This window comes from Crinia signifera, chromosome 1, assembly GCF_055691185.1.
Source record: "Crinia signifera chromosome 1, ASM5569118v1, whole genome shotgun sequence".
NCBI classification, from domain to species: Eukaryota; Metazoa; Chordata; class Amphibia; order Anura; family Myobatrachidae; genus Crinia; species Crinia signifera.
The window spans coordinates 374,269,078-374,293,076 of NC_139217.1; the positions used below are offsets into that span (position 1 = coordinate 374,269,078).

The window sequence follows — 23,999 nt, forward strand, 5'->3', positions numbered from 1 at the left end:
AACCTACCCCCATCTTAGTCATACCTGGAGCTCCGAAACCAACTAACCCCTACCCCACTAACTACACTATATCTTAAACTACATTAACCTAGTTAACCCCTCTCTCCCTGCTAAAGAAGGCCGTAAACCAGTGGTCCTTAGCTAGACTAATATTGATACCCACATAACCATCAGGATAGAAAAATCTACCTCATAGCTAATCTATACCAATCTAATTAACCCTTTCCATCCCAAATTGAAGGATAATAGCAATATGGACTGGCTGGGGCAGTGGATTTGGGGTATTCAGTAAGGCAGACCTAACCCTCACAGAACAAGCAGGAGAATAGTCTAATTTTGCCATGTTGTACAAAAACACAAAATGCAAACATTAAAGCAAAATAATAAGAATTAACACAGGAGTAAGAGATATGTATTAGACTGGCCAGGTTCTTAGTAACCGCAGAGACAAACACATATATCCCGCAGTAATCTGGCCAATATTCAGCATCATTAAAGGAGAAAGTCGAAACGACCGTATTGTCCCATCTTGCAGGAGAGCATTCATCACATGACATGAAGCCCAGAAACGTGCTGCGAAACCAGAGGATGCATATGGGTCCCGAAGGCAGACAGAAGGACTCCTGGAGAGTAAAACATTCCGGAAAAGTCACATTGCCCGGACTGGGCCATCCTATGGGAAGCAGCATACCATCAGGGGCAATAGGCAACATTCCACCATGATATGAAGAAACAAAAGGAGTTACAGTACCGGCATCCGGGGTTACAAAAGACTTCTCCGTTTGACAGTATAGATTGAGTAGGTTCGGGGTCTCAGGCAGTGTGCAAGGCATGGGCACAGGACGTAGAAACACAGAGACTACACTTTCAAGTTTAGTAATAATCTTCTGGATAGAAGCTTCAATAGCCTCAAGCAGCAGCCGTATAGGATTCGCCATAATAATAGTAGAAGTGAAAGGATACTTCAGACAAGTGCAAATGTAGCCCGGTGGTGGCTAGCACACCTCCAAGACACAACTGCTAATAAGCAATTAGGATTAATTATCCAAGGCCCCTCAGGCAGTTTAGCAGCTTCTCAATGTGCCCCACAAAAGTCTGTCACAAGGTAAGGTGCCAGGTAGTGGATGAGAACCAAGTCAATGAAGCAGTGTAATCAGTCACCAGGTGAGAAAATGGCCATACAGTAATGATGCCTGGTCTCCAGGGCCCCCCAGTCCTATAAAGCCACAATTGCTACCTGAGCCTCCTAGGGTGCGTGCAGGACGTCTGTCCACATTGGGATGGGGCCCAAACTGGAGGATGGTAACCCTGAGGTCAGCGTGCAGCAGTATAGAGGAACACTGGCAGCAGAGTTGGAGCGCAGCAGCACGGTGCGTGTCCTATCCCGGTGGCTTTAGGCTGCAAGATGGCACGTGTGCAGGGCCTCTGTCCGTGACCAGCGCTGGGGCAGAGACTGGATCTTCTCCGGATCCCTAAAGTCAGAGCTTCCGCGAGTAGACCGGAATGTTTCCCCCCACTCCTATGATATTGCAGCAGGCAACATGGGACTGACTGGCAGGAGGAGGCACAGTGTATGGGCCCGGGCACAGCACCAGGAGCTAGAGATGGCGGGAACAGCTTTGCCAAAAGCCACACCGCAGCATTGGCACAGTAGCGCAGAGACTTCTTGGCCCAGGAGGGACAGCCGTGAGATGTGGACTTTCATGTCCACCCAGAGAGACAGCTGCTGCTTACTCACAGGCGCACCCTGCGGGAGAACGACAGCAGCATACAAGATGGCGACCACGGCCCAGGGATCTGTGCTGCAACTTGGCAGGACAGCTTCACTGGCCTCCAAACAGGATCCACAGGCGGCTCACAGGAGGCACTAAATGCTAGGAGACAAGGTAATCCCCAGAGACCAGCTGTAATAAAAGCAGGAGATTATATCAGGTTAGCTGGCCAGAGAGCACTAAGGGCAACGTCCTACTCTATTGCTTCTGTGGCCACACCCCAACTGTCCCTTTTTAAACCCAACCTGTTACTTAACAGTCAGTAGATGATTTTCCGGTGATAAAGTACAAGGCACTGATCCACAAAGGCGTTCAATGTTTCTGTCTCTGGATCAACAAAATTATAGCAATGGCTTACCCGTGCATGGTGGTACCCTGCCTACACCAGCTGTTGCGTGTTATATGCACGCCAACAATCTGAATTTCTCTTTCATTCATCCTGGTGACACAGCTCAACCTTGGGATGTAGGAGGGTCCGAAGGAGCCAGGCACCTATGCTAAAGCTTTGAGAGGCAGTCTCCTCCCTTCTGCATCCCAGCATTCCCCAGTTTGTTTTAGGTGCCCACCGGAGTGGGTGCTATGCTGAAAGATTAGCTAGGGTGTGTGTGTTTTTTTTTTTTTTTTTAAATACTTCACTTTAGTTAGTGCAGGCAGTGTGAGGCTTCCAGGGGAAGTTCCTCACACTGACAGCGCAGCTGGGGCTGACAGAAGCGCGTCCTGTCAGCTCCCTGTTTACTGAGAGACGCTGCCTGGTCTCTGTGCAGTGCTACAAACCTCCTCACTAGAGGGGTTTCCTGGACCCTGGGGGACCCCGGAGCCAGCTCCCTGCGTAGGGGGGTATCTTGGGTAACGGGCACCCCGCGATGGAGCCTGCCATTTTGGAAGGTTTTACAGGCTTAACTCTGCGGAGGTTGCAGCCTGTTACAGGAGATCAGCAGAGCTGGGCGATTCCATGTGATCCTCAGTGAAGGGGAGTCACAAGGAAGAGAAACTAAAAGTGGGAGTGGCTCACGGGGGAAAAAAAGGCGCTAAAGTCCTGTCTCCCTGCTGTAGCAGGGACTTTGGTTTCTTCCCTCACCGCTCTTTCACCTTCACTGTGCAGAGCTGGAAGGAGAGGAATTTTTCTGCTGACAGTGATTTGTTTCTCCAGAGGCAACGCCATCCCCGGTGACCACGGAGGGTCATACAGCAGCAGCTAAGTACACTGTTTATATTGGCTTTGTACTGACGCCTGACTTAATTGCACTGTGGTTATTAAGCATGACTGAAAGGTGTATTACTGCTGTGTTAGTAGAGGGCGTGTTGGCCAGGGTAATTAACTGTAGATTTTGCAGTCTTAAATTAACCCCTGAACAGATGAACCATGGGGACATTTTCCCTTTATGCGAGTCTGTGCCTAGTGGAGCACAAGCCCAGAGGACTGACCAGCCAGAACCTGCATGGGCTGCGAGTCTGTGCCTAGTGGAGCACAAGCCCAGAGGACTGACCAGCCAGAACCTGCGTGGGCTGTTGCTCTGGGGAAGTCTGTGTCTGCCTTAGACAAGCCTTGAATTTATCTGAAGGGGATAAAGCCCCACAGCAGGGTGTGTTTAAGAGACAGCGCAGGGATGCAGTCACAATAGTGTTCCTTCTAGGAACTTCGGCGGGCAGGACGCTGCTTCAAAGAAGGGGGCGGACTGGGCCCGCCGACGTCACAATTTTGAGCAGTCCCATCACAGAAGGGGGCGGGCCCGGGAGCCCCGAAGGCTTTGCACTTCCGGTGAAGCGCAGGGCATCGCTATCTACAGCGGTGCCGGGCTTTCCCGGTCTCACCTGCAGGGAGGAAGGCAGGTTGTTTTAGCGGGGCGCTGCATTTTGCAAGTCTCTAAATTTGCACTTGTGGGTGGATCACTTCAAGATGGAGTCCTTGAGATCCATACTCCTGAGCCTGGAGCCGGGAGAATTCCTTTCCTCCATGGACATTCAAGACGCCTATTTGCACGTTCCTATATGCGAAGAACCTCAATCTTTGCTGCATTTCGCAATAGGCCATCTGCAGTTTCGAGCTCTACCCTTCAGGCTGGCTACAGCTGCGAGGGTGTTCACCAAGATATTGGCAGTAATGGCAGCTGCGCTCAGGCTTTAGGGAATTGTGATTATTCCATATCTGGACGACCTGTTAATCAAAGAGTCGGCAGAGAAGTTGCAGGTGAATCTGTCAAAGGCATGGGTGGATTTTGAATCTACAAAAATCCCATCTTTGCCCTACTCAGAGGCTCCAGTTTTTGGGAGTGCTTCTGGACACTCCTCTCAATCGAGTGTTTCTACCAGAGACCAAAGCCAGGGACATATGTCAGCTAGTTTGGAATATTTTACAGTTGAACAGTCAATCGGTATGGCATTGCTTTAAACTTCTAGGCAAGATGGTGGCGACCTTCGAAACCCTTCAGCACACCAGATTCCATTCCAGGCCGTTCCAATGGAACATCCTGGTGTGTTGGTTGGGAAATTCCAAGACCATGAAAACAGAAAGTGTTCTCTTGACTGCGGAAACGAGGTCTTCCTTACTGTGGTGGACGGATGTGGAATCCCTCCAGTTGGGGCGTTTTTTTCAGTCATGGGAGTGGCTGGTGGTTACCACTGATGCCAGTCTCAGGGGCTGGGGTGCTGTAGCCCTGGAGTCGAGATTACAGGGCCTGTGGTCCAGAGAGTAATCGAAGTTGCCGATCAGGGTCCTGGAAATTAGGGCAGTTTGGAAAGCACTTGTACAGGAGGAAAGAATGTTGAGGGGTTCTCCCATTCGAATCCAATCAGACAATGCCATGGCTGTGGCTTACTTGAACCATCAGGGGGGTACTCGCAGCAAAATGGCTTTGAAAGAAGTTACCAGGATTTTTCAATGGGCAGAGGAATGTGTTCCGGCCTTGTCTGCTGTGTTCATTCCAGGAGTTTGGAATGTGGAAGCGGATTTCCTAAGAGCGGACCTCCTGGAAGGCGAATGGGCTCTACACCCGGAGGTGTTCCAGGAAATTGTGAATCGTTGGGGAATGCCGGATCTAGATTTGATGGTGTCCAGGCACAATTGCCAGGAGCCCATGTTCTGTGCCAGAATCAGAGATACGTTAGCGTGGGCAGGGGATGCCATGACAGTGCCCTGGAATTTCGAGATGGCCTATGTATTCCCACCATTTCCCATGATTGCTCGGGTCCTCGAGTGTGAGGACACAGGGAGCATGTGTCATACTGATAGCTCCGGCTGGCCAAGGAGATCTTGGTATTCGAACATTCTGAGCTTGCTGATAGTCGTGGCGTCTGCCGCTCCGACCAGATCGTCTCAGGTAAGGTCCATTCTTTTATCAGGACTTTCCTCAGCTCAATTTGACAGCCTGGCTCTTGAAACCTCCATTCTAAAGAAGAAAGGGTTTTCAGATGAGGTTATACGTACCATGATTAGTGCAAGGAAACCTGTTTCTGTGGCTAATTATTACAGGGTTTGGAAAACCTACATTAGATGGTGTGAGAGACAGGTCCACACATCTAGATTCAAGATTTCAAGGCTGTTGGAGTTTTTGCAGGATGGATTCTCATCAAGGCTGAGTCTTCAGTCTCTTAAGGTCCATACACATTTAACGATTTTCAGCTGAAAATCGGTCAAAACAGGTGTTTTGACCGTTTTTCAGTTGAAAATCGTTAAGTGTGTATGGGCCAGAGATCCCACACTACCGATGATGCGCGCTCCCGCATCATCGCTATGAAAGTGGTTGATCTGCTGGTAAAACCAGCATGCCTGACTATAATGGTTCATTTTGATACCATCACATGTGTATGTGGCGAGTGATTATGGTCCAGAGATTACATGCTGCTAGCCCGGCCTCTTTCCACCTACTCCCTCCCCCTGTCCTGCTATCCCATCCACATTGCTTAAACCGCGCCGCAGCACCCTGTCCCCATCCAGCTTGTTCCCTCCCCCTGTCACCATCCAGCCTAAGCTCAGCAGCACTGCGCCCCTAGTCCCCTTGTCTCTCTCCCCCTGTCCCTGTCCAGCTTCAGCTCAGTGCAACTTGGGCAGCGATGTATGCATTACCAGCGCCACTGCCCACCAATGTCAAAAAATTAGCAGGCAACGTATACATCACTGCCCTGCGAGATGCTTACCAGCGTCAATGTAAAAAAACTGAGCTGGCAACGTATACATCGCTGGCGCAGGCAGCGATGTATAAGTTACCAGTGCCACTGCCCACCAATGTAAAAAAATTAGCTGGTAACATATACATCGCTGGCACAGGGCAGTGACGTTACCAGCACCACTGCCCACCAATGTAAAAAAATGAGCTGGTAACGTATACATTGCTGGCACAGGTCAGCAATGTATACGTTACAAGATCCACTGCCCACCAATGTAAAAAAAATGCACAGCTGTAAATAAAATTGCAGCCGTGTAGATGGGTGGGTGGCATGGCGTTTACTTGATCACTGGGCTCCGAATATACACCCAGCGATCAGTTCTGAATCGGGCTCCAAGAACAGAAATGCGCTGTATAAAATGTACCCTGCTTGGAATCTAAATCCCGCCCATTACATAAATTGCCTTCTAATGAAAGATTTTCAGCAAAGTCTTTTGCCTCCTGAAAATCTCTTGCTCTTTGATCAAAATAGCTGTGTGTACGCATTACTTTGGTGACAGATATATCCATCAAAGATTTTGGCAAAGTCTTTTGAAATGAAAATCTTCTAGTGTGTATGGGCCTTTAAAGTGCAATTGTCAGCTTTATCTTTTAAGTGCAGACTTTTCTTCAGGGGGTTACTCGGCTGAAGCCTCCCTATAGGCAACCGGTGGCCCCTTGGGATTTATCATTGGTGTTATCTGTTCTACAGAAACCACAGTTTGAACCTTTAAGGTCGGCTGACCTGAAGTTCTTACTTGGAAACCTTTTTGTTGGCTATCGCTTCTGCTAGAAAGGTTTCCATTTTATCCAGGTTTATCTAGTAGGTCTCCATTTTTGTTTTTTTCCCATGAGGATAGGGCTGTGTTGTGAACAGTTCCTAAGTTTTTGGCAAAAGTTGTTTCCTCATTTCATTTAAACCAGGAAATTGTTATTCCAATGTTTTCTCCTTCTGAGGAGGTCAGAAATTGGGACAGAATAAAGAATTTGGATGTGGTCTGCGCGTTGTGCATCTATGTGGACAGTGGTGGAATTTCGTAAGACTGATCTTTTACTGGTTTTGTATGTTGTACATAAACGGGGCTGGCCAGCTTCTAAGCAGACCATTGCTCGTTGGTTAAGGTCGGTTATTGCTTATGCCTACACTAAAGTGGGCAGAGTAGTACCCTCCAGAATCAATGCTCATACCACCAGGATGGTTGCTACCTCTTAGGCTGTGCGCCATGGGGCTTAGGCAGATCAAGTTTGCAGGGCTGCCACTTGGTCCTCTGTTCACACATTCACAAAATTCTACAGGTTCCATGAGTTCGCGTCGGAGGACGCATCATTCTGGCGAGCAGTGATGAGAACTGCAGACCTAAGCGTACCCTCCCAAAGGACAGACTCTTGAACGTCCCAAGGTTGAGCTGTGCCACCAGGATGAATGAAAGAGAAAAGGGGATTTTTGTAAGAACTTACTGTTCAAATCCCTTTCACTGATTTCATCCTGGTGACACAGCGATCCCTCCCTTTACGCTCAGTAAGTAATGCCGTTTCATGTTGGTCATGTTAAAATAGTTAATTTAACTGATTGTGCATATTAATATGTTCAGGCGTTGTACTGAGTTAATGTATCCTAGTGTGCTCTAGAAGTTGTACTAAGGAATGCTGGGATGCAGAAGGGAGGAGCCTGCCTCAAAGCTTTAGCATAGGTGCCTGGCTCCTTCGGACCCTCCTACATCCCAAGGTTGAGCTGTGTCACCAGGATGGACTCAGAGAAAGGGATTAGAACGGTAAGTTCTTACAAAAATCCCTTTTATATAGTTGTCCCCGGTTCTATAGATTTGTTGATGGCGGCCATCAGGGAGCTGGCTTCACGTCTGTCCACAGGCATTACAAAACACTCACCGTTGTCTCCTGGATATGCCTTCAAACAACCACTGTTGAGGCAGCACGCGTCTGACATGACTTTTTCTCTGTACAAACAGACTCTCGTTCACCTCAACTATTTTTCCCGGACCACAAATCCGGCGTTGGGGCTGCGACATTAAGTCCATTGTGCAGGCCTCCCGCATAAGGTTATTGTACAGCACAGTGGTTTTGTTCGACAACTTTAGTTGTTGCTCACAAAAAGATATGCTGTGAGCTCCTCTGCACATGAATAAATAAAACGGATGAGGATAAGAAATGGGATACGACACCCCCGAAACTAATGTGCCGCACGGAGACGTATCTTCTTTCCAGGTTTTAACATGCACTCCTTCATACTCAAGTGCATTGGGTGTCCATTAAAACACCCAAAGGTTTGTGTCAGTGGCAGCAAATGGTGCTGCTGAAAAAATGCCACTGACGCCTCCACTGTCTGCAGCAGGTTAAACATGCTGAGAGGTTCTGCAGCCATTCCTAATTAACAGCGTCAGAAATAATGCAGTCCCTTCACCTTCACCTCAGAAATAATGCAGTCCCTTCACCTTCACCTCTGACTACGTAACGCTGACTGACTACGCTGGCCGCGGAAACACTATGCTACTTCTGACAGGGACGCTGACTACACTAAGCGGCTGCGGGAACACTACGCTACTTCTGACTGACTACGCTGGTTGCGCGAACACTACGCTGACTCTGACAGCGACGCTACGCTAACTATGTAACGTGCTATTACACAAGTAACAAAATTTGTGAGTGTTTTTAAGTATTTATGGATTATACTAAACTGTTATGTCACTTTTTATAGCAATGTAACTATTTTGTGTGTTTGGATTGTCAAAGAGCAGAAATAATCTGTCCAACTGGCGGGTGACCTGAAAAAATGTGAACTTTGTGAGGTCCTGTCAGTTTGAGCCCACTGTTGTATAAATACTTATTCAAAAGTACATGCATGTTATTACGGGTGGAAGTAGAGTGGTTTGTGACAGGGTAAAGGTAATTAAAAAAAAAAAAAAAATTACTTAGGGTTTTTTTTTTTTTTTTGTAATAGTAGATGCACTAATATGGAAGTGTCACCTACGGGAGTATTGGGTGTAGTATTGGACAAACACGAAAAAGAGGAAGGTATCAATTAAGTGGTAGGATTCCGTATACTATATAACTATCCAGCCACTCAGCAAGCCCAACATAAAGCCCCTGGCCATAAATTCTGTAACACTTATAGGTCATACAGCCATTAAAGATCCCCTTATACTAAACAGCCGTGCTTTAGTCTGTAAATTGGTAATGTAAATGAAGAAAAAAATCTGCACAGATAATGTGTGTGTGTGTGTGATGTAGTGTAGTCGAATTGTCTTGAAAAGTATGTGCTACATTAGCTGTAAAGCATAGGTATAAATAATTGTGATATAAGAATGATGCGCAATGTAGCAAGTTTGTAACAAGTATTGTTTTATATACCCCCCTTTCTGTTTTTGTATCTTTTGTATGTCTTATGAGAAAATGTAAATAAAGTCTTGAAGATAAAAAAAAAAAAAAAGTACATGCATGTCCTCACAATAGACTGTGGCTCTGGCCCTCGCTGGCTAAAAAAAAATAGTGGAATTTCACTACATAGTCAAAGTAGTATACCCAAAAAGATTAAGATGAATAAACAGATAAATACTTTCCCATGTGCACTCCATTAGCTATATCTATCTATCTATCTATCTATCTATCTATCTATCTATCTATCTACACAGCAGCTGAGCTGTTGGTATCATTTCTTCAGGAACAAAAATATACAAAAACCGCTAATCGTAAACACATGACGATCATACAAGTCTCCAGATGCAGCTTCTCATGCTGCACACTACAGAACTCTGAATTACCCGGCATTTTGACTGCTGGGTCATTTTCCCGGGTGCAGCCTGCACCCTTTCACACTTACAGAAGCAAATTACTGGGTGAAGCAGTTCTTACCAGTAATTTGCGGATAAACCCAGGCTTTTCTTATGTCTGAAAGGCTCAACCCAGGTTGTAAATCCCGGGTCCTCAACCCAGGTAAAAAGGAGGGTTGGAGACCCGGGTTTTAACACCCGGGTTGACCCTTTCAGACATACCAAAATCCTGGGTTTATGCGCGTTCATGTGCAAAAACCTGGGATTTTGGAGTATGTCTGAAATGGGTATTAGAAGCTGACTGGTGATAAAGGATCAGGCTCTTTATCACTGCTTCATACAGCTACCCCTAATCGGGTATGGTATAGGGTTCCGACAGTCGGGATCCCGTCTGGCCAGACTCAGACAGCATGGCTAGTGCCATAGATACAGTTTATTAATGCAAGACCATGGGTCTTCTATTGGTTTGTACTTTACATTGTCCATTATCCTGGGCAACCAATTTATTATTGTCAAACTTGTAGACAATAAGATATTATATTTAGTGATATAATCCTAAATTGTACCTTTTTGTATGGATGTTTACATATTTTGTAAATGTCCATTTTATTGTGTTTTTTTTTTTTTTTTTTTTTACATCTATTTATCCCGTCTAAATGGGATGTATAGACACCCAAACGGCATTTCATTGTTTTTTTATTATTGTTTTGTTTTTTTCGTTGCACATGCAAACAAACAGGGTTTTACTGTGTAAAACGGCTAATTCCGTATGAAGTCCTGCTTGGGCATCCAAACTCCCAACTCAGCGCACATTTCTTCTCACAATACAGAAGGCTGCAAGAAGAAATGTCACCCCTGTAGCTAACAGACATCTAAATACATTGCTCCATTTGGCATGGGAAAACTGCCCCCAAGTCTGTTACACTTGTAGTTACATGGAGACTGCTGGCCCATACCCACTCGGGCAAACCATTTTTTTTTTTGTTAAACCTTAGCTGTATTAGAAGTTATGTCATTTATATAATCAAGTAAGGAAAATCCAACAAAGGTTGTAAACTTTGAGATATTGACACACTTCCTGTGAATGATAGAGAGCTGCCTCTTTGCTTGTGTACGTGCTAATACACATAATGTGCATAGCGTCAAATATTTCTTATCTATTCTAGAATGCCAGAACAAGACTTCACTGTTCGAGATGTTAAACTACTAGTTGGTAAGTGGCTTATTTTTTTTCAGAATATGTGTGAAATATCAGTAAAAAGCCATTTTATAGGCCATTATACAGTGTTTAAATCTCAGGCTCTTCCCTAGTGTGTATATCCGTGGTTCTCAAACTTGTACCTTAAGGCAGGTTCCAGGTTTTAAGCATATCCATAACTGAGCACAGATGGTTAAATCAAATAGACTGAGATCCTGATTAGGCCACCTGTGCCCCCAGCATGGTTATCCTTGAAATCTGGACCCTTACAGTAATTTCATAGCCGCTGCTGTGTAAATTTGAGGGTGAGGGGATGGTTGGTTTATGTCATGTTGGGGGCAGGGGAGCGCTGAAAACCACACAGCAAAGGACCGTTGTGTGTGACAGGCCCCCCATCTCCCTCTGCACACACTGAGCTGATGGGTTGGGACAGCCACGGCCTGGCAGCTGTCCTTTCCAGTGGATAGATCCGGCTGCAACACGGCGGCAGGGCCATCACCGTACCCGTGTAAAAGGACACATTAGCTGTCCATTGTGACTTTTATGTACACCTTTTGGCGCTGTGGAGTTTGGTCGCCCAGCGTCAGCTGGAGTGGGTACTGTAAATTGCCCTTACAGTACCTTTTTAAGACCAAGTTTATTAAACTAAGGGGTCGATTCTATTCAGCATGCTGTGAATAGTGCCAGGAGGTAGCTTAAGGAGCCATTCAAATCAGCGTGTTATGTAGGAGGATGCCAGTATTCGTGGGTCTTAAGTTGTGACAGTCAGAATTATCCAACTAAAGGGGGGTATTCCATCTATTCCAACAGTTAGAAACCTTGTCCCTTTTTGATAAATTTCAGTCAAATTTATATTCAACCTATTTAATCCCTGTGCCTAGTCAGAAAACACGTGGCTCCTGACTCACAGGAGCCAGGTAGGGAGTAACGTACAGTTGTTGGAGAGGAGTACTTTGGTGGTGAAGGTAAGGCAAGGTCATGGGGTGTTAGTGCTGTAGGCTAGTATATAAGGGGATGAGTGGGCTTTGAGGCTGGTATATAAAGGTGCATGTTTGTGAGCCTAATGCGGAGCATGACAGGGCTCTGAGCATCAAAAGTAGGATTTGGCAAAGAGCATCCCTTCTTGCCCTTTTTTTTTTGGTTATAGTCTTTACTTAGAGCAGCACACTCACCTACGTGTTCTAGATCTAATAAAGGAAACACATTTTAGTCTGCTTTTAAGTACAAAATGTAATGTATTTTATGGTTTTAATTGTCTATTGAGCTATCTGGCTAAAGGAAAAGTTATCCTGCTGTCCAAAAGTTCTTGTGTTATTGAATACTTGTGAAAATACACTCATATTTGCAATTTGTGTTTTCTCACATCTGTGGATGTTTTTAAGGCCTTATTCTGATTCACTCTGAGGCAAATTCCTTCTCAAATGGACAAAACCATATGCACTGCAGGGGGGGGGGAGGCAGATGTAACATGTGCAGATGGAATTAGATTTGAGTGAGTTATTTTGTTTCTGTGCAGGGAAAATACTGACTGTTATTTCTACATTGCAATATAGACCTCACTATGAGGTAAAACCCCACCCAAATCTAATTCTATTTGCACATGTTAAATCTGCCCACATGCAGTTCACATGGCTTTGTCCATTTGAGAAGGAATTTGCCTCTGTGATTGAACCAGAACAGGCCCACAATGCATTATATGGATAATATCACATTTCCAGTAACCTGATCCCTTTATGTTTGTGCAGCAGATGGAGGTCCATATGTGTTGATTCAAACCTTGCAGCATATGATTGATAATGAATGTATTTATTCCTCTTTGGTTTAGAGTTCATTCTCTACAGCAGGCATGTCCAACGTTGGCCCTCCAGATGTTGTGAAACTATACATCTCAGCATGCTTTGCAATAGTTTTAGCATTCTCTAATACAGGGGTTCCCAATCATTTTCTAATCACGGCACCCTAGAGTATCAGAATTTTTCCACGGCACCCCTAGGCCCCAAAAAATATATATAAAATGAAGTAGATTGTGTTCATATGTGCTTCTTATTAGGTTCAGTTATGTGGTAAAGGGCAAGATTTGGTTCTGATTGTACACATATTATGATTGGCAGCCACCAGCAATGGTTTTGTCCAGAAATAATTGATCATAAATCATTTTGAATTGGTCCTGGGCGACTAACCCGAGGCACCCCTGCAAGTGTCCCGAGGCACCCCAGGGAGCCTAGGCGCACAGTTTGGGAACCACTGCTCTAATAGCAAAACTGTGGCAAAGCATGCTGGGATGTGTAGTTTCACAACATCTGGAGGGCCAACGTTGGACATGCCTGCTCTACAGTGACTGTGGTTGGGCAATACGGCAGACTGTTCCTATGTTACCCACACAGCCTCTCTACACTTTCAAGCCACTGGCAATGAAGCTTGCAAAGCAACTGTGTTTTGATCAGTATACCCAATATAATAGTTATACTTTGTAATGCGCTACCTTCTCAATCAGAATGGAACTGCAACTTGCCGAAGAACTTAAGCAACATCTTTTACTTCTCATGCTCTTTGGTGCAGATGCAGGTAGCTGTAAAATTAGCATAAATTAATTAAATCATATTGGTGGAGTTTTTCTTTTCATGGTATCCGTAGTTTCTACAGGGGCTGCTAAACTGTCAAATTAACAAGTGTCTGAATTACATTGATCCTGTCAGCTAATGACGTCTTCAGATGACATTTGCCACTTTGCACAAATTACCGCCAATAGCTGTGCACACGCTTGGTTCCAAAGGAGGAGTGAATGGATCGCATTTGGAGCCCCTGTCCCCTGCATGTGCCTATTGGTACATTTGGGCATAACCTATTGCTGTCAATACCGGCTATAAGAAATTGTAATTATGTCTAAACCAGATAATTAATAAATCTGCACCTAAATAAGTGTTCTCTGTATAAGTCAGAGCAGCATGGGAAAGGCTGGCCATGAGCAGAGTGGAAGTATCAAAGGCTTTGGTGGAAAAAATTAACCAATAATACCCTTTCTTTGCTACAGCAGATGGGTGTAACAGATATGTCTGAATACAGGGAAAATAATATTTCTCTCAGGGCAGCAGGAGGAATTCCCAGTGAGTCTGCAGCTTTACAGAATTAACTCATGTGACCGGGGCTTCATACCAATGTGGAAAAAATAGCAGAAAAAATGGTGAAGTACCTCCTAATTACGGGTACATAAGATGATTGACCCCTTTCCAACATTGTATAATACAGCCCACCTCTGGTGGGCCGTTATACCTAGATCAGCGGTTCCCAACCTAGTGGAACATCAAAAATATTGGTAATGGTGGTAGAAGTAGTCTTCCAATGGTGTAAAAAGTCTACTGTTGCCATGGAGACTAACTGCGTTGTGTCACTTCTGGATCCATCTGCAGCGTCTCCTTTTGCTTTGCTTGAACAGAAATCCACGGTACTTGTTTCCTAGCACGGCCACCCCGATTTCCATCGGGGTGGTCGTGTAGGAAAAATTGCGTTGATGCGATCGACGCGATTTTTTAATTGAATCAAATGTGAATAGGGTCCCTGGGATTCAATGTAAAATATTCCCTACACCCCCAATTTGACACCCTCAACGCCACCCCACGATTGACACGAACCAGAAGCGTGGCGAGCGGCGGCGGTGCACATCCTCCGACCTTTTCATTCCCCTACTATCCACGTCGGCGTGGAGTTGAGAATATAAAGTGTGGCGAGCGGATGCGTATGACTTCACAGGTATACGCGTCCCCTCGCGGGGCTCGGCTCGCTACGCTCGCCACACTTTATATTCTAAACTCCACGCCGACGTGGATAGTAGGGGAATGAAAAGGTCGGAGGACGCGCACCGCGGGCTCGCTGCGCTCGCCACGCTTCGGGTTCGCGTCAATCGTGGGGTGACGACGGGGCCATATACAATGTGAAATGGGTCATATTGGCCCATTTCACATTGTTTCCTATGTGAGATGGACTTAATCAAGTCCATCTCATCTTGTGCCATTATAATGGCACAAGACCGACGCGATGCTCCCGATTTCAATGTTAAAAAATATTTTAACATTGAGGCTTATGGCAAAATCGCGGGCATCGCGTCGGTTGCAATGTTAATGGCCGCGACTGACGCGATGCCTGCGATTTTGCCTTTGCCGGCAAAATGGACCTGATTTCAAAGGAAATCGGGTCCATCGCGGGCATCGTGTACCTTAACTTTAAGGTACACGATGCCCGCGATTGTGGCCATACTAAGAAACAAGTACCACATCCACTGGGAGCCACCCATGCTGCCCTCAGACATCAGCGTTCATCTGCCCCACCCTGACACCGGTGTTCTACAAGTAGCGTGAACCCCAGTGATAGTACAGGATTTATTAGAGGAGGGGGTACTCATAAATGAAAAGCCTAATAATGGGGTGAAAAAAGTTTGGCAACAGCTGCTATAGATCGTAAGATTAAAAGTAGGGCCGTCCTAGCATTTCGATTATCTGTAACTACCCTGTATGTTTTATCACGGTTTTCAATTGTCAAACGCAAAGAAATTTGCTGTTTTCTATAAAAACCTGTTAATAATTACTAATCCAGAGAATGTAGTTATATTGTTAACATATTTAAAATGTTGACATGGACAGCATGTCAACATTAACATCAGTGTTGACATGCTGAACATGACATGTTCTCTTTTAACATAATGACCATGTTGGCCTAATGATAATAATCATCTGTCATCCAGTCCCGGGAAGCATTTTAGTTCTTTCCTCCTGTATTCTAAGTGATTATTGGCTTGCAGCATACAATAACTTACAAAGTTTGCAAGATGGTAAGATTGATATATATTTAAAGAATTATTACGCAGTCAGGGAAGAATACAGGCTAATAACGGTGACCAAGTTACATATGGCCTACTTAGACAAGGTTAGGTCAGAGTGACAGGCATTTTATCTGATGCAGCAGCTATCATGGACATACTGGGAGATCTCTCACCGTGGGGGTTATTCTGGTTCACTCTTTCTGACAAAATCGTTCTTAGATGGACAAAACCATATGCACTGCAGGGGGGGCAGATGTAAAATGTGCAGAGAGAATTAGATTTGGGTGAGTTATTTTGTTTCTGTGCAGGGTAAATACTGACTGCTTTATTTTTACACTGCAATATAGATCTCACTTTGAAGTAAAACCTCACCCAAATCTAATTCTCTCTGCACAAGTTACATCTGCCCCACCTGCAGTGCACATGGTTTTGTCCATCTAAGAAGGATTTTGTCAGAGTGAACTAGTATAAGGCCCCATGTACTGCCCATGATATCGGCGCTCTGCCCCTGGGGGAGGAGACATTCCTCTGTTCCTACCCTTGTCAAGAACAGGGGAAATGTCAAACAATTTGCCACATCAGGGCATACGCTGCCCAATGCAGGGGATGTGACACATGGGCTTTTAGTTAACCCCTTACCGCCGCAGCCTGTTTTTGCCTTCCTGACAGAGCCCTTTTTTTCAAATCTGACATGTATCACTTAAGTGGGGATAACTTTTTTTTGCTTTTACTTATCCCAGTGATTTTGAGATTGTTTTCTCGTGACACATTGTACTTCAAGTAAGTGGTAAATTTTGGTCGATACAGTCTGTGTTTTTTGGTGAAAAATACCAAAATGTCGTAAAAAAATTGAAAATTTAGCAAAATGTTAAATTTTCTGCTTGTGAGACAAATAATCATACCACTCAAAATAGTTAATAACTAACAGACCATATGTATACTTTATGTTTCCATCATTATTTCAACCTCCTTTTAATTTTTTTGGACACTAGGAGGCTTAAAATATGAATAGCAAATTCTCAAATTTTCAAGAAAATTTCAAACACTGATTTTTATAGGGACCAGTTCAGTTCTGATGTGACTTTAGGGACCAGTTCAGTTCTGATGTGACTTTGAGGGACTTGTATGTGAGACACCCCCATAAATGATGCCATTTCAAAAACTGCACCCCTCACAGTATTCAAAACAGCATTTTGGAAGTTTGTTAACCCTTTAGGTGTTTCACAGGAATTAAAACAAAGTGTAGGTGAAATTTCAAAATTTCATTTTTTTTTGCAGATTTTCAATTTTAATACATTTTTCTAAGGAACACAGTAGATTTTACTAGAGAAATGTGACTAAAAATTGATTCCCCCAATTCTTTTGTTTTCATAAATATCCTATATGTGGCCCTAGTGTGCACGTTGACCAAACCACAGGCTTCATAATAGAAGGAGCACCTACTTGATTTTGGAGCCTCCTTTTTATGAGATTATTTTTTAGGCACCATGTAGGTTTCTAGGCACCATAAGATGCTAAAAGTTAGGAACCCCCCCACAAGTGACCCCATTTTGCAAACTACACCCCTCAGGGAATTCATCTAGGGGTATAGTGTACATTTCAAACCCCCAGGGGTTTCACCAATTTTGGTACAACTGGGCTGTGAAAATGAAAAATTACATTTTTTACACAAAAATGCAGTTCTGGCTCAAAATTTTTCATTTTCACAAGGAATGAAGGAGACAAAGCACCTCAAAATCTGTGCCCCAATTTCTCCCGAGTACGGCAATGCCTCATATGTGACCAAAAAATACCATTTGGGTGCATGGCAGGACTCAGAAGGGAAGTGATATTTGGATTTTGCAGCACACATTCTGGTGGAATGAATGGTGGGTGCTATGTCGCATTAGCAAGACCCCCGAAGCACGGTGAAATGATGAACCTAATAATCCATAGATGTGTGGTATATTTTAAAGCACTCCTTCATACATAGGCCGGGTTTGTCGGGGCAAGTTTCACAGTGGAAAATAGTTTGCTTGGTACTCTTTACTTAGAAGGGCGGCCATCTCCGGCATTGAATGCACTAAAAAATCGGGTGCGATGCCACCGACGAGATGCCCGAGATTTCCCATAGGGAACAATGTTAAATGTCTCAATTGACCCGATTTTCCTGTTCAATGCCTCAATTGACCCAATTTTTCCATAGGAAACAATGTTAAATGGGCCACAGAGGCCAAATAGGCACCCTGAAGTGTATAAAAGCCACCCGAATTGTTAACGCCACCCCACGATCAACGTCAACCCGAAGCGTGGCGAGCGCAGCGGTACGTGTCCTACGACCTTTTCATACCCCCACTATCCACGTCGGCGTGGAGTTGAGAATAGAAAGTGTGGCGAGCCCGAAGCGCAGCGAGCCCTGCGAGGGGACGCGGATACCTTCACAGGTATCCGCGTCCCCCCGCGGGCTTCACAGCTGTCCGCGTCCCCTCGCGGGGCTCGCTGCGCTCGCCACGATTCGGGCTCGGTGGCTCGCTGCGCTCGCCACACTTTCTATTCTCAACTCCACGCCGACGTGGATAGTGGGGGTATGAAAAGGTCGTAGGACGCGTACCGCCGCCCCTCGCGGGCTCGCCACGCTTCGGGTTGACGTTGATCGTGGGGTGGCGTTAACAATTCGGGTGGCCATTATACACTTCAGGGTGCCTATTTGGCCTCTGTGGCCCATTTAACATTGTTTCCTATGGAAAAATCGGGTCAATTGAGGCATTGAACAGGAAAATTGGGTCAATTGAGACATTTAACATTGTTCCCTATGGGAAATCTCGGGCATCTCGTCGGTCGCATCGCACCCGATTTTTTAGTGCATTCAATGCCCGAGATGCCCGAGATTTTTTACTAACGATGCCCACGATCAAAATCGTGGGCGCGGTTCTAATGCTGCTTTCCCACTGCCTACACGGGTAATGACCCGTTTTTTTTAAACGGGTAAGAGCCATAAAGACTCTTTCCCACTGCAGCTTTTAAACGGTAAATTACCGTTTAAAAGCTGTTTTTGTCACATTCACACTTACCCGTTTAAAAACCCGTTTAAGCAGTGTTAAGATAGGGGGGGGGGGGGGGGAGAATTAAAAAAAAAAAAAAAAACGGCGTGGGGTCTTCCCCACTGCCGTAACCAGCACCAGGCTGAAAGAGCCGGGGCTGGTAATAAAAAATCAGGAAACCCGACAAATAGGGGTTCCCTGATTTTTTTACAACCAGCCCCAGGCTCCAGGTTCGGGGCTGGTTCCCAAAATACGGGGGACAAAATGACTAGGGGTCCCCCGTATTTTAAGAACCAGCCCCAGGCACAACTAGCCAGCAGGGTAATGCCACAGCCGGGGGACACTTATTATATAAGTTCCCGCGGCCAAAGCATTAACCCTACCGACCAGTCAGCCTGGCCAGGGGCCCTGGGGGAGTGGGGACCCCCCCAATAAAGGGGTCCCCCCCCTTCAGGACTTACCTGACCAGGCTGAAGCCTGGTGCTGTCCTCGATGCCCCTGGGCGGTGGGCAATCGAGCTGATGGTATGGTGTAAAAAATAGAATAAAAACCATTGTCTTTTACTGGTGAACTATGAGTCCCAGCAAGCCTCCCCCGCAAGCTGGGACTTGGAGAACCACAAGTCCCAGCCTGCGGGGCATTAAAGGGCCCGCTGGGTCTTGTAGTTCCACAGTAAAAGAAAGAGTTAAATAAACACACTGACACACGTGAAAAATAAAAGTTTAATACATACATAACACATACATACTGATACTTACCTATCTTGAGCCCGTAGGTAGCCCTGGTCCTGATGTCCTGGTCCGTGTCGGCGTCTGTATCCATGTCGGCATCCCTGTCGGCGACGGCGTCGGCGGTCCGGAGTCCGAAGAAATCCATTTGGGAAGCTGTGGAAGGTAAGTTCTTTAGTCCAGGTAAGTTCTTTGCAAAAAAACAAACCGAACACCCGAACCAAGCGGACAGCTGAGAGCCGCACGGTGTTTGTTTCCATCGTGCGGTTTCGCCTCCCGAATGCCGCTATTGGCCGCCTTGGCCGCAAGGCGGCCAATAGCGGCATTCGGGAGGCGGAGCCGCACGATGGAAACACCGTGCGGCTCTCAACTGTCCGCTTGGTTCGGGTGTTCGGTTTGTTTTTTTGCAAAGAACTTACCTGGACTACGTCGCGCTGGGACAGGTGAGTATGGTTTCCTTCCACAGCTTCCCAAATGGATTTCTTTGGACTCCGGACCGCCGATGCCGACATGGATACAGACGCCGACACGGACCAGGACATCAGGACCAGGGCTACCTACGGGCTCAAGATAGGTAAGTATCAGTATGTATGTGTTATGTATGTATTAAACTTTTATTTTTCACGTGTGTCAGTGTGTTTATTTAAATCTTTCTTTTACTGTGGAACTACAAGACCCAGCGGGCCCTTTAATGCCCCGCAGGCTGGGACTTGTGGTTCTCCAAGTCCCAGCTTGCGGGGGAGGCTTGCTGGGACTCATAGTTCACCAGTAAAAGACAATGGTTTTTATTCTATTTTTTACACCATACCATCAGCTCGATGCCCACCGCCCAGGGGCATCGAGGACAGCACCAGGCTTCAGCCTGGTCAGGTAAGTCCTGGAGGGGGGGGACCCCTTTATTGGGGGGGTCCCCACTCCCCCAGGGCCCCTGGCCAGGCTGACTGGTCGGTAGGGTTAATGCTTTGGCCGCGGGAACTTATATAATAAGTGTCCCCCGGCTGTGGCATTACCCTGCTGGCTGGTTGTGCCTGGGGCTGGTTCTTAAAATACGGGGGACCCCTAGTCATTTTGTCCCCCGTATTTTGGGAACCAGCCCCGGACCTGGAGCCTGGGGCTGGTTGTAAAAAATCAGGGAACCCCCTATTTGTCGGGTTTCCTGATTTTTTTTTTTAATACCAGCCCCGGCTCCTTCAGCCTGGTGCTGGTTACGGCAGTGGGGGGGGACCCCATGCCGGTTTTTTTTTTAACGGGTAAAGGGCTACCCCTTTCCCACTGCCGAAAAAACGGCTCTTACACGGTAAAAACACTGCTTTTTACCCGGTTAACAAATACCGGTATTTGTTACCCGTGTAAAGCAACCTGGAGCTTTCCCACTGCAGCTCTAGCCGTTTAAAAAGGCTAAAAAAACGGCATTTTACCGTGTAAAGCCTGCAGTGGGAAAGGGGCATTAGTAAAGAGTACCGTTTGCTTTCGTATTCCCTTTTTATAGCAAACTTTGCACCTTTTTTGTGTCCTGTCCTTTTTTCCAGTGGAGGGGATTTCGTTAGGAAAATGCTGCCCTGATCCAATACGGGGGCCAGTACTAGAAGTACTGGGGCCAGTACTAGAAGTACTGGGGCCCTCTGCCTGCTGGTTCCCAAATATTAGGCCCTTTATGACTTCCTCTTGAAAGTGCATAAATGTCCCCGTCTGGCTGGTAGAACGGAATAGTACGTAAGCGTTATACAGTGCCATCTGGATGATATACACGGCCAGCTTCTTATACCATATTTTTGTTTTCCGCAGGGCACTGTACGGCTTCAGTACCTGATCTGAAAGATCCACTCCGCCCATGTACTTATTGTAATCTAGGATACAAATAGGTTTTGAGGTGTGGGTACTGGTACCTCGTACAGGGACGGAGGTGGTACTGTCTCCGTGAATTGTTGTCAGTATAAGGACATCCCTCTTGTCTTTATATTTGACCAACAACATATTTTCGGTGGATTGTGCCCTGCTTTCACCCTTTCTCAGTAATTGGGCAACGTGCGTTTTTGGGAGGCCTCTTTGGTTCTTGCGCACAGTACCGCAAGCTGCTGTACCTCTTGAACCAAGGGCCTTAAACAGGGGGATGCTGGTGTAAAAGTTATCCACATAGAGGTGATAACCCTTATCCAGGAAGGGGTGCACTAAATCCCAGACAATCTTTCCACTAACACCTACGAGGGAGGGGGGGCATTCTGGCGGTTCAATTCTTGTGTCCTTCCCTTCATATACCCTAAACCTGCGGGTGTACCCTGAGGTACTTTCGCACAGCTTATACATTTTTATGCCATACCTTGCCCTCTTATTGGGAAGGTACTGGCGGAATTTAACCCTTCCTTTAAAATGTATAAGTGACTCGTCTACACAAATGAATTTTTGGGGGATGTACATCTCAGCAAATTTGGCGCTGAAATGATCAATGACCGGCCTGACTTTGAATAGCCGGTCAAAGGTGGGATCATCTCTGGGTGGGCACTGTGCATTATCGTTGTAATGCAAAAATTTAAGGATCGTCTCAAAACGAGTCCGGGTCATGGCCATACGATGAAGTGGGGTGCTGTACAGAACATCTGTACTCCAATATTGCCTAATTTCTGGCTTTTTAACTATGCCTATATGTAACACCAGACCCCAAAACGTCATCATCTCTACTGCATCTACAGGGGTCCACCTAGCAAATGATGACGTGGGGTTTTGGGCAATAAACTGCTGGGCATATAAATTACTTTGGTCCACCATTAAATTTATAAAATCATCAGAGAAAAAGACTTTGAAAAAGTCAATTTCTTTGAGGCCTGTACTATCAAATTGGATTCCTGGGTTGGCCAAAAACTCAGGAACCTGGGGCTCAAAATTGTCTTGTGGTGGGGTCCATACGAGATCAATCATTGGGGGGAGGGGTCTCAGCTGCTCTACGGGGGCGTCTTTGAGGGGGTCCCTCATCACTAGAGGAAGAAGAGGAGCTTAAGACAAATGCCAATTCATCGCTTACTTCACTGGCTGTGTCAGTGTCAGAGGCAAGAAGGGCATATGCCTCCTCCGCTGAAAACAGTCTTTGCGATGATTGGGACATTTTTATTATTTTTAAGTGTAGTGTTTCAACACGTGTATAGTGTAGGGGGGGGTACAAACTTTATTTCAACACGGGGGGTATGTAGTGTGTATGTAGTGCTTTAACACGTGTAAGTTAAAAGAAAAAAAAAAAACTCCTGCGCCAAAAATTGAGCACAGATGTTGGTCAGTAACGTCCGTCACTGATCAGCGCTCAGCGGGCACAGGACACCCACAAAAGCACCGTGGGTGTAAAAAAAATAAAAAAAAAAGACTCCACAGCACCGTCCAAAAAAAATAAATAAAAAAAAAATGCTGATGAGTCAAAGGCAACAGTAATTTGATCAAAAAAAAAAAAAAATAATCAACCCTGTGCCAAAAATGCTGATCAGTGATGTACGTCACTGATCAGCGCTCTGCGGCCACAGGACACCCACAAAATCACAGTGGGTGTAAAATTTTTTTTTTAAAAAACCCCACAACACCCCCCCAAAAAAAAAAAAACTGCTGAACAGTGATGCAACTGATTAGATTTGCAACTGATTTACATTTATGCCATGTGAGGGGCAGCAGGCACACAACTGTGGGTGCAACCTGACAGGGTATATATAAAAAAAAAAACCTGCACCCCAAAAAAGGTGCTGATCAGTTAGTTTATACTGATCAGCACAAAAGGGGGGCAGCAGATACAAAATTATATCACACAGTTTCTGACACAATGACGCTGCTGCAGCAGCAGCAGCAACACAAGCACCAGGAAGTCACAGGAGCTGGCACGGATGCCACCAACGCTGATCAGGTAAGTATAGGGCACAGATGGGCACGGAGACCGCTCTGCACGCTGTTCCTGACCGGAATGGCGGCTGCAGGGCTGTCTCCGTTACCTCATTTGAGGTGTAATGGCTGCGATTGGTCCGTCGGTCCGACGGACCAATCACAGCCTTTGGGGGCAGGTGGGGTGACCACCAGCGTCACCCTTACACCCGGTGGTGATTGGTGCTGTACTTAACAGCACCAATCACCACCGATCCCTGTGTCACCGGCGAACGTTATTCGCCGGTACACAGAAAACGCTGTAATTGGCTGTTCACATTGAACAGCCAATCACAGCGATCGCCAATGGCGGGGGGCATCGCTGCCCCCCCTGGGCAATGAGGGAAGATGTCTGCTGTCAGGGACAGCAGACATCGTCCCTCTTTCACCGCGTCTATAGACGCGGTGACAGTTTGAATTCATGACGTACATTTATGCCATGTGTCGGGAAGTACATCCCGACCATGACGTAAATGTACGTCAAATGTCGGGAAGGGGTTAACTAAGTAAATGCATTTTTGTTTAATTGACATTATATATAAAAGCAAGCAGAAAGTGTGTGTGTGTGTGTGTGCCCCCCCCCCCCCCCCCCCAGAAGAGGGTGCAGCTACATGATGTCATCATGTGTCTGCATAACTCCCATGGTGCCTGTT

The 23,999-nt window shown here is 46.0% G+C and overlaps 1 protein-coding gene across 7 annotated transcripts in view; it reads left to right on the forward strand.

Moving 5' to 3' along the window:
* The window catches only part of KDM2B (lysine demethylase 2B), a 139,384-nt gene that overhangs the window by 16,717 nt on the left and 98,668 nt on the right, over window positions 1-23,999 (forward strand). For all 7 annotated transcript variants that reach the window (XM_083151348.1, XM_083151349.1, XM_083151351.1 and 4 more), the window contains one exon: window positions 10,866-10,912. In XM_083151348.1, coding sequence (XP_083007474.1) covers window positions 10,866-10,912 — 47 coding nt within the window. The remainder of the gene's footprint in view (window positions 1-10,865; window positions 10,913-23,999) is intronic.